The sequence below is a fragment of the Podarcis filfolensis genome (genome assembly GCF_964270895.1).
Source record: "Podarcis filfolensis genome assembly, chromosome: 12".
NCBI lineage: Eukaryota > Metazoa > Chordata > Lepidosauria > Squamata > Lacertidae > Podarcis > Podarcis filfolensis.
Window position 1 is genome coordinate 35,378,795 of NC_139614.1, and position 12,208 is coordinate 35,391,002.

A 12,208-nucleotide genomic window follows, 5' to 3' on the forward strand; every position below is an offset into this window, starting at 1 on the left:
ATGGTATTCCCCTAATATTATGCTTCAGACACATGATGACTGAAATCATTAACGATGATTAATTATGTAATGATTACTACTGAATGTGCTAACAATGATGAGGCTCTAACTATAGAATCTTGCCATAATTCTATATTACAGTGATATTTTAATGGGCTTACACATGGCTGTGTAGCCAACCACACTAATGCTTTAAGTGTTCCTTGTGATTAAAAGGAGCACCAGGGAGAGTTAATCATGATTAGTTTCTCTCATAAACACAGTTTATCCTCAAGAAAGGCTATAAGCGCTTCATAAAAAGTCAAAATCGTACTCTTTTGAGGGGAGGGTATAAATGGATATTAAACATGTAATTAGAAGTGGAAATCCTCTCAGTGGTGGTGACAGATGGCTTTTTAATTATTGCTTTTTCTTAGATCTTGGTGGAAGGTACTGTGGGGGATGGCTTCACTGGAGACATCGGAATTGATGACCTATCTTTTATGAACTGCACACTTTACAATGGTAAGGAGAAATCGAGACTTAAAACTTTTAGTGTGGCCAAATTGTGACTTATAGTTTGCATGCAAATGAAGTTCCCAATCCCAGAAATGCAGAATGCAGGAAAATGAATAGCCATTTTGGAAGAAATCATAGAATCGTTGAGTTAGAGAGAGCTTTATAGACCACCTAGTCCAATCCCCTGCTCAAGGCAAGAATTCCAGAGCTAGACTATCCCTCTATATGAGGGAGAGCCCACTGCCCTTCCAGGTAATTGGTTCCACTGTTGAATGGCTCTTAGAGTCAAGGAGTATCACTTACTGTTCAACAACAACAACAACAACAAAAAAAAACACCTATCCTCCTATAACTTAAGTGCATTAGATCTTGCAAAGAGCAAACACCTATACCTACCCAGCTATTTGAATGTCACCCGCTCAGTCTTCTTTTCTCCAGGTTAAACCTCTTCTCATTGGGCTTGCTTTCCATGCTAAGGGCCATTCCTCATATATGAAAAAATAGGGTATTTGCGAAACTCATAAGAGATAACTGTAACCATTTGCTTCTTAAGGGAATTTGCCAGTTGATTCAACAACTCCATCAGGGACATCCATTCCCGTGACACTTCCTATGAACAACTGTACAGAAAAAGAATTCATCTGCAGAGCCACTGGCCAATGCATCAATATCACCCAGAAGTGTGATTTCCGTCCTGATTGTTCTGACAGATCTGATGAGTCATCTTGTGGTGAGCATAAGAATTATTAATGAATACTGCTGCATTAAGTTGACCTGATTCTTTCATGGTGCTATTCCATGTTCATAATCGATTGCTATTCTATGTGCATATCTCAATTTTTTTTTGTATCTTCCCCATTCTCAACGTAATTCAGTTTAGGTTTTTCACTCAAAGAAACTGTTGTGTGCTCTTTCGTTTGATGCTGGGATTTGAAATGGCAGTAATTTAGAAGAAATGCCTCCAGCATGCATTGTTCTGCCCATTTCTCATTTTTAAAGTTACATATAATTGTTTGATTTACTAAACTGACCAATGACTACAAAGCACCTTTGCACTCATCTGCATGCAAAAGGCTATGGAAATTTGAAGCAACGAGTTGAAAATATGTGCCATTAAGTTATCTAGCTTGGTTTCTTATGCAAAATAAGCCTACAAGAGTACTGTATAATCATTGTTGATTTCATAGTACTTGATAGAGCCGATTTAATAGCTCATAACCAAAAAGCTCAACCAAAAAAATTTGCTTTGCATAACACATGGTAGGTCTTAATGGTTCCATAACAGTTAATGAATTTAATATATATATTCTGCTTCATTTTTGTTAAATAAATATTCTGGAGACAGTGGCTTTCAAAACTTGACAGGGATGCCACAGACTTCAAAATAGCTTTGTGGTTTTATTGAATAAATGAATTCTTTATTTATAAAAGGCAAAAGCCTTCACATCAGTTGTCATACCTAGGAACATAACAGGCTGTCATGTCACCAGTACTATTGACAGCCTCAATTTAGGAACAATTATTATAAGAACAAAACCCCTTCACTTATGACTACTGTTCAGAAGGAGAACAATATTTTGTTTAATACTACAAAAGCTAACTTTTTGAAATGAGAGGAGGGGTTGCTTTTAAGCAGAGCTATAGAAGAAACATTCAGGAAAATAGTATGTTAAATCTGCTCTCTTGGAAGAGACACAAATACAAAATCATGCTTTAACAATTCTGCTGATCATATTTAGGGTAGTAGCCAGCCAGAACCATTTTGTTGGTTGTTTGGTTGGTTTTGGAAATATTAATGTCCCACACTTCAGTTTAGAACACAACTTTCAATACAGTATATCATAAAAAGGCTAAAAAACCATCACGGGGGAAGAACATTTTGGGCAGGCTCTTATTGCTTGCAATAACAAAGTTTCCATTGCTCTGACACAGAGTACCAGTGAGAGCGTTCACACAGCACCTACTAGTGCCTTGTAAAGAAACTAGCCAAACTGTCCATGGAAATGAAATGACATTTCATGTCTATATTGTTCAATATAATTCCAATGTTCTTTTCTTTCTTGTTTCAATAGCCTCAGATGCTTGTGACTTTGACAATGGAAACTTCTGTGAGTGGTATCAGCCTGCTGCTCAAGTGGCAACAAGAGCTTCAACCCATACTGCTAATATATTCCAGTGGGGCCTTGGAAAGGGAGCCGGCATCCACCCAGGTGGAGAGGGCCATAGACCCTTGACTGATCATACTACGTGAGTGCAATGGTCAAACTACTCAGAATTATATGTATTTCTTTTGGGCTGTGTGGATTTAGCCAGTTGTGATAGATTTTAACAGTGAGTGTGCTGCTGCTGCTGCTTTGGTCTGCTTAAAATAGTTCTGAACAATTGGAAACAGAAAACACAATTTATTTGACGGAGTTTTTCCAGGCTTTCAGGCATGAGATTCTCCAGACATATCCAGAAATGCTGGAGATTGAACCTGGACCTTCTGCATACAAAGCATGTCTTCTACCACTTAGTTACAGCTCTTCCGCTATCTTTACACTGGATTTCTTAGACTTCTAGTGTGTCTGTGTTTAGATTATATAAATTATATCTAGAGTCTCCAAAGTCTGGTACATATGTGCATTGTAACAATGGAACATTGTATTTTGAGTCAGACTGTTGGTGCACATTGAATAGCAGTGGCTCTCCAGAGTTCAGACAGAAGGTTTCTCCAGCCCTACCTAGATATGCCAGGGATTGAATTTGGGACCATTTGCATGCAGAGCAAATGCTCTACCATGGATCTATAGCCCTAATCAAGGTTTTGGGATTGAGCTGAAGGATTGTCCACGCTGCGCCCTGTCCTCTGCTCTCAGGCATGTGTGCCTCCCCCACCTGTTCTACTTGAGTTTCTGATTATTTCTGGCAGTCAAAATCCAAGAACACTCCCTTTGAGGCCCTGGGTTCAATATAAGTCATATGTATTGCTTAACTCAGGTTTACAGTGGTGGTGGGGATTCATGTGCAAGAAGGGATGCGTTCTTAGGTTTTACAACTAAGGAAGGTTTGAGAACAGGCAATGGGAGGAATTCAGCATCATGCTTTTCCAATTATTTCATCAGTGCAAGCTTGGCCAATGGAACAATCTCCCTTTTCCTCCCCCAGCATGGTGTTCTAGCAGTGCTCCAAAAACTCCTGAGCTAATAATGGGGGGTGTAAGGAGCCATGTGGGGGGCGGGGTCCCATTTCGCCAGCAGGATAGTGCACTTGATTCCATTACCACACCTACTGACTTGAATCTGACGCAATTTGAGGATAAACACTTTGAGCCCAGACTTCATACAGCACCTACGGCAGGCAATGTCTCACACACCCTCCCAGGTCTTCACATAACAAACAGTGGAATTGCCTTGGACTCAAGGGCGGGGGGAGTGGCAATTGATTTCTGGTGGGTTCATTATGCAGACCATCATTTTCTAGTAAAAAGGTTATTTGGATTTGTGCATGATATTCTGAACAATAAAAAGATTTAATGTGTGTGTTTTGTTGCATGCTAGCTATGTTTGCTTGTATATAAATATGAGGTCCTGCAATTGTCTGTAAGCCAAACTGTGGCTCATTGGATCATTTAGGATCTATTTGTGTGGATGGGCTATTCACATAAGGCTGTATCAAGTGCATAACTGCTAGTGGAAATGATTCTAAGAATTCTTATATGGCTTATATTGGAACAGGCATCCTATGGTGCTGTTTCCCTAGTGACACCCACTGTTTTCTCAGATAGACTCTGTTAAGTTATTGGCTGAATGTCATTGGGGTAATAGCTGCTCTCTGTTGGGTCTGGATCTGATTTGACATGACAGTCAAAAGCAGCAAGCAGTCATATAATCTTATACCCTGACCAAGTGGGAAAAACTGGAACTGTTAAAGCATTTGCCAAGTGAAACCTCAATTTCATATTGTGCCAAACCACAGAAGAGTTGCAAAACTGTAAATAAATCATGCCAACTGTGATTAGATGCTGTGCTGGAATGTCTGCTTCCATCTTTATTACTTGAGAGTGAGATTTTATCCCATTGTTTCCTTTTCCTTTCAAGCTCAGAGGATTTATGATGGAATGTTAATGAGATGTGCTCTGTTTTGGATGAGCCACAGAAGAATTGTGAATTAATTTCAGCTCTTTGTCAGAAGCAGCCAAACTTAAAGCACAACAAAATAACAACAACAAAAAAGAACAGTAGATTTTTAGCTACTATTCAGCAATTGTTGTGTTAAATATGGAATTCTTCATCTCTGGTGCCCTTTGGTTTGTGAATTATTAACCATGCTGTTTTTAATCAGGTAGTGGGAAACCTGAGAGCTTTTTGAATTATCAAAGGAAGAGAAGTGAGTTAAAATAAGTAAAATCAAAGGCATTGTGAAAGAAACAGGAATCACATTGATTACCATCCAGTCTTGGCTTATTTATGTACCTATAATATGTTTAGTTTGGCTGCCATCAGGCTTGTCCCAATATCCTTTGTTGGTAAAAAAGTACACTTATATTAGGTTATTTATTTATATTTACTCACATTTCTAGGTCACTGTAGTCACAAAAGAACTTAGGGGTAGCAGGAAGAACTTAAAAATCTATACCAATACACACCAACAACAACAACAACCAGTTTAAATCAGTCTAAAACAAATAACATCTATTCAGATGTGATCCACACTCAAAAAGTGGAAACAGTCTCACAGCTGGAGCTTTGTCCTGGGTTGTTGTTTTTTTGGTATGTGTAACTGCAAAATAGTTTCCACTACCTAGGGTTGCTATATTTCAAAGTGAAAAACTCAAAAAAGACAAGAAAATAATATATGGCAGCCCTACCACTACCAAAGAGATACGTTGCTTTTATACTTAACAGTGGCTTGCCCTTTGTGGAATGGAAGTTCAATGACAAAGCACATCTCTGGTTTTGTGTGCAAGTCTCCCACAGCACTCCATATCACTTTTTGGCCATTGACTACAAAACACTAAGGATTTCTCAGAATGAACTAAATTCCTCTTTGCTCATCTGCTGAAAAGTCTGGGTACCTTTTACCTATAGTGCGTATAGCGTATGATTGCATTCATAGATTAACCTGAGTAATTTTCTTTTGACAAGAAATTCATTTTGCAGTTAATTATGTTACTGTGGATTAAATGGTAATTATCCAATTCTCTAAGGGCTCTGATTTCTGTGGAGTTGATTCTGTACTCCAGCACTAAGCCAGAAACAAGGGGTTTCTTAGTGTGAGGGATATTGGAAAGTTTGCCTTCCTATTTTTGTAGTCTTCTGTTTGGACTAGTGGAGACTGACACAGTAGTTGATGTGACTTTCAAGCAATGATGGCACTGAATTAACGCCCCTCTCTCAGTTGAGACAGGGAACTGAAAGAGAAGAACCATCAGCCTGCACTAATTCTGTGGATGAAGCTACATGTGGGAGAGGGGTTTACTGAGGGCTGTGTGAAACCCTCTTCAGGCAGCAACACAAAGAGGAGGCAAATAGGCCCCAGCACATCTTTTCTGCGTGCTTTTCAAAAAGCCTTTCCCCCCACCCTGCCCTTTTTCAAAAAGTCCTTCCATAGGCAGCCAAAGCAAAGGAGATGGAATAGTCTCAGCACTTCCCCAACCCCAACATTCTCCAAAAACCCAAAGGGGTAGTAGCATCTTTCCTTTTGATTTGATTTGTTATATTTTTCTATGCTGCCTTTCATTCAAATCAGTCCCAAAGCAGCTTACAAACAATACATAACAAGAACATTATAGAACACAATAAAACATCACAAGTACAGCATAAATCATATGAAATAATTAACAAGTCACCAGTGGAATAATTACAATCTAAAAAACATTGTAAACAAAGCAACAACTAAAAAAATAAGCTAAACACCGCAGTTAAGGCAAAAAGCATATTATGTGATTAACAGCATTTATAATCCATAAAACAATATTAACAAAATAGCAACCAAAAAATAAACTAATTGCTGTTAAGATCATACACACCCGCTCCACACCCCATAACTCATAATATCTCACTCTATTCAGCTCACTAAAATGCATATACACATAATGCCTATGGCAGCAATGCCGTTCTGGAAGTTCTTTGGGTAGGAAGTAGGGTTGCACAGGTGAAACCAACCGCCCTCTGATGGCAAACAGAGTCTCTCTTCCTTCACAGTTCTTCCTCTGGAAACAGCTCTCTTATGAAGGCTCCTAGGGCTGGACAGGTGAGAAAAGCCATTACTGTACCTGCTGGCCAACACAGTCTCTCTCCCCTTACCTATCTCATCCTATCTCTCCTATTCTCTCCCATCTTTGTCCCACAACAGCTGCCCAGGCAACGTCTTTGCTTCAGAAAGAAGGGGAGGAGTTAACGTCATAGCCAATTGGAACTGAACTTCAGCAAGTACATCATACTTGCCCCTCTGTTTATGTCAGTGGACTCTCCTTGCTTAGAAGGTTGCCCGCACAATTCTATTTCTAGAAGGGTAGAGACTTCATTAGAAACAAAACAAAACAAAAAAACTCAGAGTTTAGGGCCACATCTGGCATAAATCCAGTTCTGACTTCACTCATTGGCTAAAAACACTGAAAGGTAGGAGCAGCCAGGCTGGTTCATTTAACACAAATTGCTTAGCTAGATATCTGCACATTATGCTTCATAACTTTCTTTCTAAAAAGGTTAGAGACTTGGTTTGTTTGTTTTTAAAAAAAGTAAGAAATCAAAGTCTGCCACCACTGTTCAACGATGATCCTATTGGATCAGCCTCTAATGATTTTAATTGAGGAGCAGGAGAAATGATAAGTGAAAACAACACAACAAACTAGAAATACTAGAATTTGGCAGTTCATTGTAGTCATATCTCAAACAGATTCTCTCAACCACAGGGGCCCTAATTTTACACGTTATGTTCATACCTATAAATCTGCTACTGGTGCTTACCTCGTTGAATGCCTTTTGGGGAGGGACAGGGTTGAAAGAAGGCTCATGTCTTTTGCCAGTCTCATGCCAAATGCACAATAACTTGCAGGCTGTTTGACGATATCTTCATGGTGGAAGTTCCCAAAGAAATAAGGCTGATTTGTGGGGCACAACAATAAGGGTCTAGAAAAAGAAAATCTGTAGAAACTCTTTAAACCGTAGACTGAAAATTATGAATCCAGGCATACTTAAAATTTAAAAGCAACATTATATACCATTGAGAGTGCATTTGTGTTTGCAATTTAGCTTTTCAGTATGGGTGAGTGGGTGGAATGAAAGGATAAATATTTTTTACTGCAATGTGTTTATGTTGGCTGCTTTGGGGCGGAATGTGCTGACAGTATATATTTTTAGATAGATGTCTCATTGAGATAGTGTGAAATTAATGGAAGTGCATTCAAATGACACTTTAAGAAACAGAGATCATAAACAGTGCTGGAGAGTATTCTTTATAATGTAGTACTTGAATCTGTGCAGTGAAAATGGCTCTTATGTAGTGTTCTTTACCCCCCACATAATCATTTTTCAATAGTTAGTGATGTCTCTCCTCGTGTGTGTATGCATCTCTGTGCTATATAATGGTATGTATACTTCAAGCTCCATTAAATATAGTCACTTCAGACTATATTCTATTCAACATGTAATGGAACGTATGACATTAATTTACATTGCCTACTTAGCATTCTTTCAATCAGTGTTATCTTGTGCAAAAAAAAAGCCTGTTGTTGCATAATGCACAAAAGTGGTGAAAGTGAATCGCTCCATTTCTGCATCCCTACTCATTTTTGTCTTTCAGTCAAGTCATGTACTTAAAGCTCAACTCTTCAACAGCAGCTGCATTGTGGGAAAGAGCATTCAAATCTCTTCCCAACCATGAAGTTCAATAGTGCCTTTGGGCAGGTCTCACTGGCCAAGGGTACATGTCACAGTAAGCCAGGGGTCAGCAAACTTTTTCAGCAGGGGGCTGGTCCACTGTCCCTCAGACCTTGTGGGGGGCCGGACTATATTTTGAAAAAATAATAATGAATGAATTCCTATGCCCCACAAATAAACCAGAGGTGTGTTTTAAATAAAAGCACACATTCTACTGATGTAAAAACACCAGGCAGGACCCACAAATAACCCAGAGATGTATTTTAAACAAAAGGACACATTCTACTCATGTAAAAACACACTGATTCCTGGACCGTTTGTGGGCCCGATTTAGAAGGCGATTGGGCTGGATCCGGCCCCTGGGCCTTAGTTTGCCTACCCATGAAGTAAGATATAAAATATGGATTATCATCACCAGGAATGAGTAGTGTGCTGGATAGGGATGGATGAATCAGTCAAATCTGGATTTTCTGTCTCTCGAATCATAAATTCAGGTCACCTCATTTCCACATCCGTTTACAAAACTTCTGTGCACAGCACTGAATCGCTCCCATTGCGCCTCTCAGTTTTCCAAGCTGGGAGTGACGAAGTGCAAGTCTTGGCTTAACATGGTGTGCACACCCACACATATGGTTTCTTCCAAACAAACCACAATAATTATGGCAAGATCAAACCTTTGCTTAGCATAAAGGTTTGTTTGGAAAACAATGCGCTGGCTTGCATGCCATGGTTAACCAGCTTGACGAAGAGAGAAGCAAAATGATGCAGGCACTAGACTAGCACATTGCTCTTTATCGATATTCTATTGCTGATGGTTTAGCATGATGTGCAATTGCAGCCACTCCCTGAGTGCAGGGTTATGGCTAGTTTGTTTGGTTTACAATTCTTAGAAACAAAAACACTTTTCCGTAGAAGACTCCTCAAAATGGCTTGCAGCGGGGTTGGGGGGAACAGGGACAATCTTAAAACATTCCTGAAAGCGTAAGATTGCAAAGAACAGCAAAAATAATATGGTAACACCAAAAATTCACAGATGAGGATAGAAATCCGAACAGCTTGTTAGAATGCTCACGGGTCTTTGGTCAAGCATTGTACACCCTCAGCAGCACGGCAGGAAATCACTGTGCCAGCGACCACACTTCTTACAGCACTGGGACATGGTGTAGGATATCCAATACTATGCTTGTTGTTTATTTATTTAATAGACTTGTTAGTTGCTTGTCACCTAAAGGTCTCCAAGCAACTTACAACGCATTTAAAACAAAGACATAAATGCAGTATAAATACATACATGCATTTATAAATATATGTGGATATCAGTTCTTGGGTTGGTTCAAAAAAGACAAGGTGATTGTTTAAATATCCCATTCCCAGGCTATATAGAGAGCTAGAAGGTATCCCACACTGTAGTAAATAGCATGAAGCAGCTATTGCGTTGTACCCAGAGGCTTCTGAATCAGAACACAAGGTTGCCAAAAAAACACTGTATGTAAGATGCAGGGAAAACAAATCCAGCACATACCAAACCAAGTCTGTGCTCTCAGATTAGCTGAAGGTAAAAACAAGTAAAAGAACAATGCATTCTTTCTTCTTCAACCAGGCCTTGGGCTGACTAACATCCCATACCCTTTTAAAAGTGTTGTGGGAGTGGGAGATTCTTGGGGTTTTTTTGTTCTTATTTTTGTTACGTAGTTTGTGTTTTTTATATTGTATTTTTATGTTGCGCACCGACCTGAGATCTATGGATGAAGGGTGATATACAAATTTAATAAATAAATATTACTCTTCTGCTATTAGAATAAGTTAGTGACCACTGTGGAAAACAGGAAGCTAGAAACTCTGAACCTGAGAAACTAAAAAATGGGAAGCTGAGAGGAGAAGCAGAAGAATGGAATGGGAAAACAGCATGTGTGACTTTAAAAGTAGCATGGCACAATGGAATTTTGTTGCATGCCCCAGTGGCTATATTTAATCATCAAAAAGACAAGACAATGTTTCAGCTTAGACACCCATGCTAGCCCTGGCCTTCACATAGGACCAGATACAAGTTGACATTTCGATAACAACCCAGATACTTTTGTAATTGCACAGGACCCTTTTCTTCTTTTGTAGTTGACTTTGAGGAAGCCCAGCTTGCACATGTGAAGTCACTCCTCCCTGCCCTTGCCAATGATGTTCTTAAAGGTGTACAACTGCATTTCAACAAGATTCATGTGCTATCTGGAGAGAGAATTCCATTTTTTCCAGAAATGATGTGGCTATGGTGCACAATAAAATCTGCTTTCCTAATAATTTTGAGAGAAGCCACGTGGTGACTGTGCTCAGCAAATGAGAAGGGAAAGCGTGTTTATTGTGCAATAAACTGGTAATGTGGAAAATCCTCCAGGCACTTCAATGAAACCATTGCCGCAAAGTATGCTTCAGAGTTGGGTTTTATATGTATAGCCTGTAACAGAATAACTTGCCTTTTAAAAACAATTCATACTTGACAGATTATATTGGTTTTTCTGAATATTTGAACTGTAATAGGAATCTACATCTGCATTTACTTACTTCTCAACTGCTGCACACGGAAGTACTGAACAGAATTGGTAAACTGTGCTGAGAGCTGAACTTTCATAGAAATTATAACCTTCCGAAATGGCTTTTACCTTTTTTAAAACTGTTTTTTAATAGTCTGGTTGAAAAATACTGAATTGCATGAGAAAGCAAATGTACTTATAATATAGACTTTGAAAACTTTAGGTGTTCAGAATGTTGAGCTCCCTTCTTTGCCCAAGTAAGGAAAGAATTATGGGGATAAACAGTGAATCAAATGGTTGCAACAAAGCAAGGTCAAAATTGTACAGTTTATAGCATTCTTTCATAGGATCATTGAAGCGCATTAAAATACTCTATGAGAGAACTCAGGAGACAGGGTAAAGAAATCTCACAGTATTGTATCTCTGCATCTTCTCTCGTAAGCATTACTGTCATGAGAAAAGAGAGAATGTGCTTAACGCCCACTTAGCAATTCAGGAGGAATTTTCCCAAGGGCAAAACAGCAGCAAGCATCATTTAAAAATAAAATAAAGACAACAACAGAAGACACAGATGGGTAAAATGTATCTTTTTTCCTCTGCTGGTGAGCATGCAAACCTACATTTTGTACCCTCATAACCTGCAAATATATTTGAAGTTAAACATTATTGATTGGTACTTGGAAATACTTACATACAGATCTATTTATTTATTTAACACACATATATGCCATTCTTCAGTTAAATGAATTTCTTAGGGTAGCAATAATAGCAGGTTAACACTAACAATAGGTAAATAGCCTTGTATTAACACAGCAACAAAGTAACAGTGCAGCACATAAAAACACAATATAAACAGGGGGGAAACCAGTAAGATATTAGCAGATTAAAATCAGGGGTTATACTAGAAGTCTTGTCAAATGAAACTGTTTCTGCCTGGCATCATTCCCCCTCAGCCCCATAAATCAAATTTGGCACTAAACCAAATGGGAAGGGCATTCCAAATTGGAAGCTATAATTGAGAAGGTCCTTTCTCTGGTTACCACCTGTTTAGGAAGACGGAACTGAGAGAAAAGTCTATGATGACCATAGCATTTGGACAGGACCATGTGCAATACATTCATGCACATGCATGTATTGTGCACATAGCCACATAAACTAGAGAAATATGCTCACTGGATTGGATAAAAAGATTCTTGGTGTCCTGATAAGCAGACCAATAAGCAGACCAATGGAAATAATTGTTGGGGATCTCTTTACCACTAAGGCTGACTTAAGAGTTGCCTTCATTTCATTTTAGATTATTACTTTGTGAAATTTCCCCCAAAA

The 12,208-nt window shown here is 38.9% G+C and overlaps 1 protein-coding gene across 3 annotated transcripts in view; it reads left to right on the top strand.

Moving 5' to 3' along the window:
* The window catches only part of MALRD1 (MAM and LDL receptor class A domain containing 1), a 221,905-nt gene that overhangs the window by 63,160 nt on the left and 146,537 nt on the right, over nucleotides 1–12,208 (top strand). For all 3 annotated transcript variants that reach the window (XM_083579135.1, XM_083579137.1, XM_083579136.1), the window contains 3 exons: nucleotides 417–504; nucleotides 1,052–1,228; nucleotides 2,571–2,745. In XM_083579135.1, coding sequence (XP_083435261.1) covers nucleotides 417–504; nucleotides 1,052–1,228; nucleotides 2,571–2,745 — 440 coding nt within the window. The remainder of the gene's footprint in view (nucleotides 1–416; nucleotides 505–1,051; nucleotides 1,229–2,570; nucleotides 2,746–12,208) is intronic.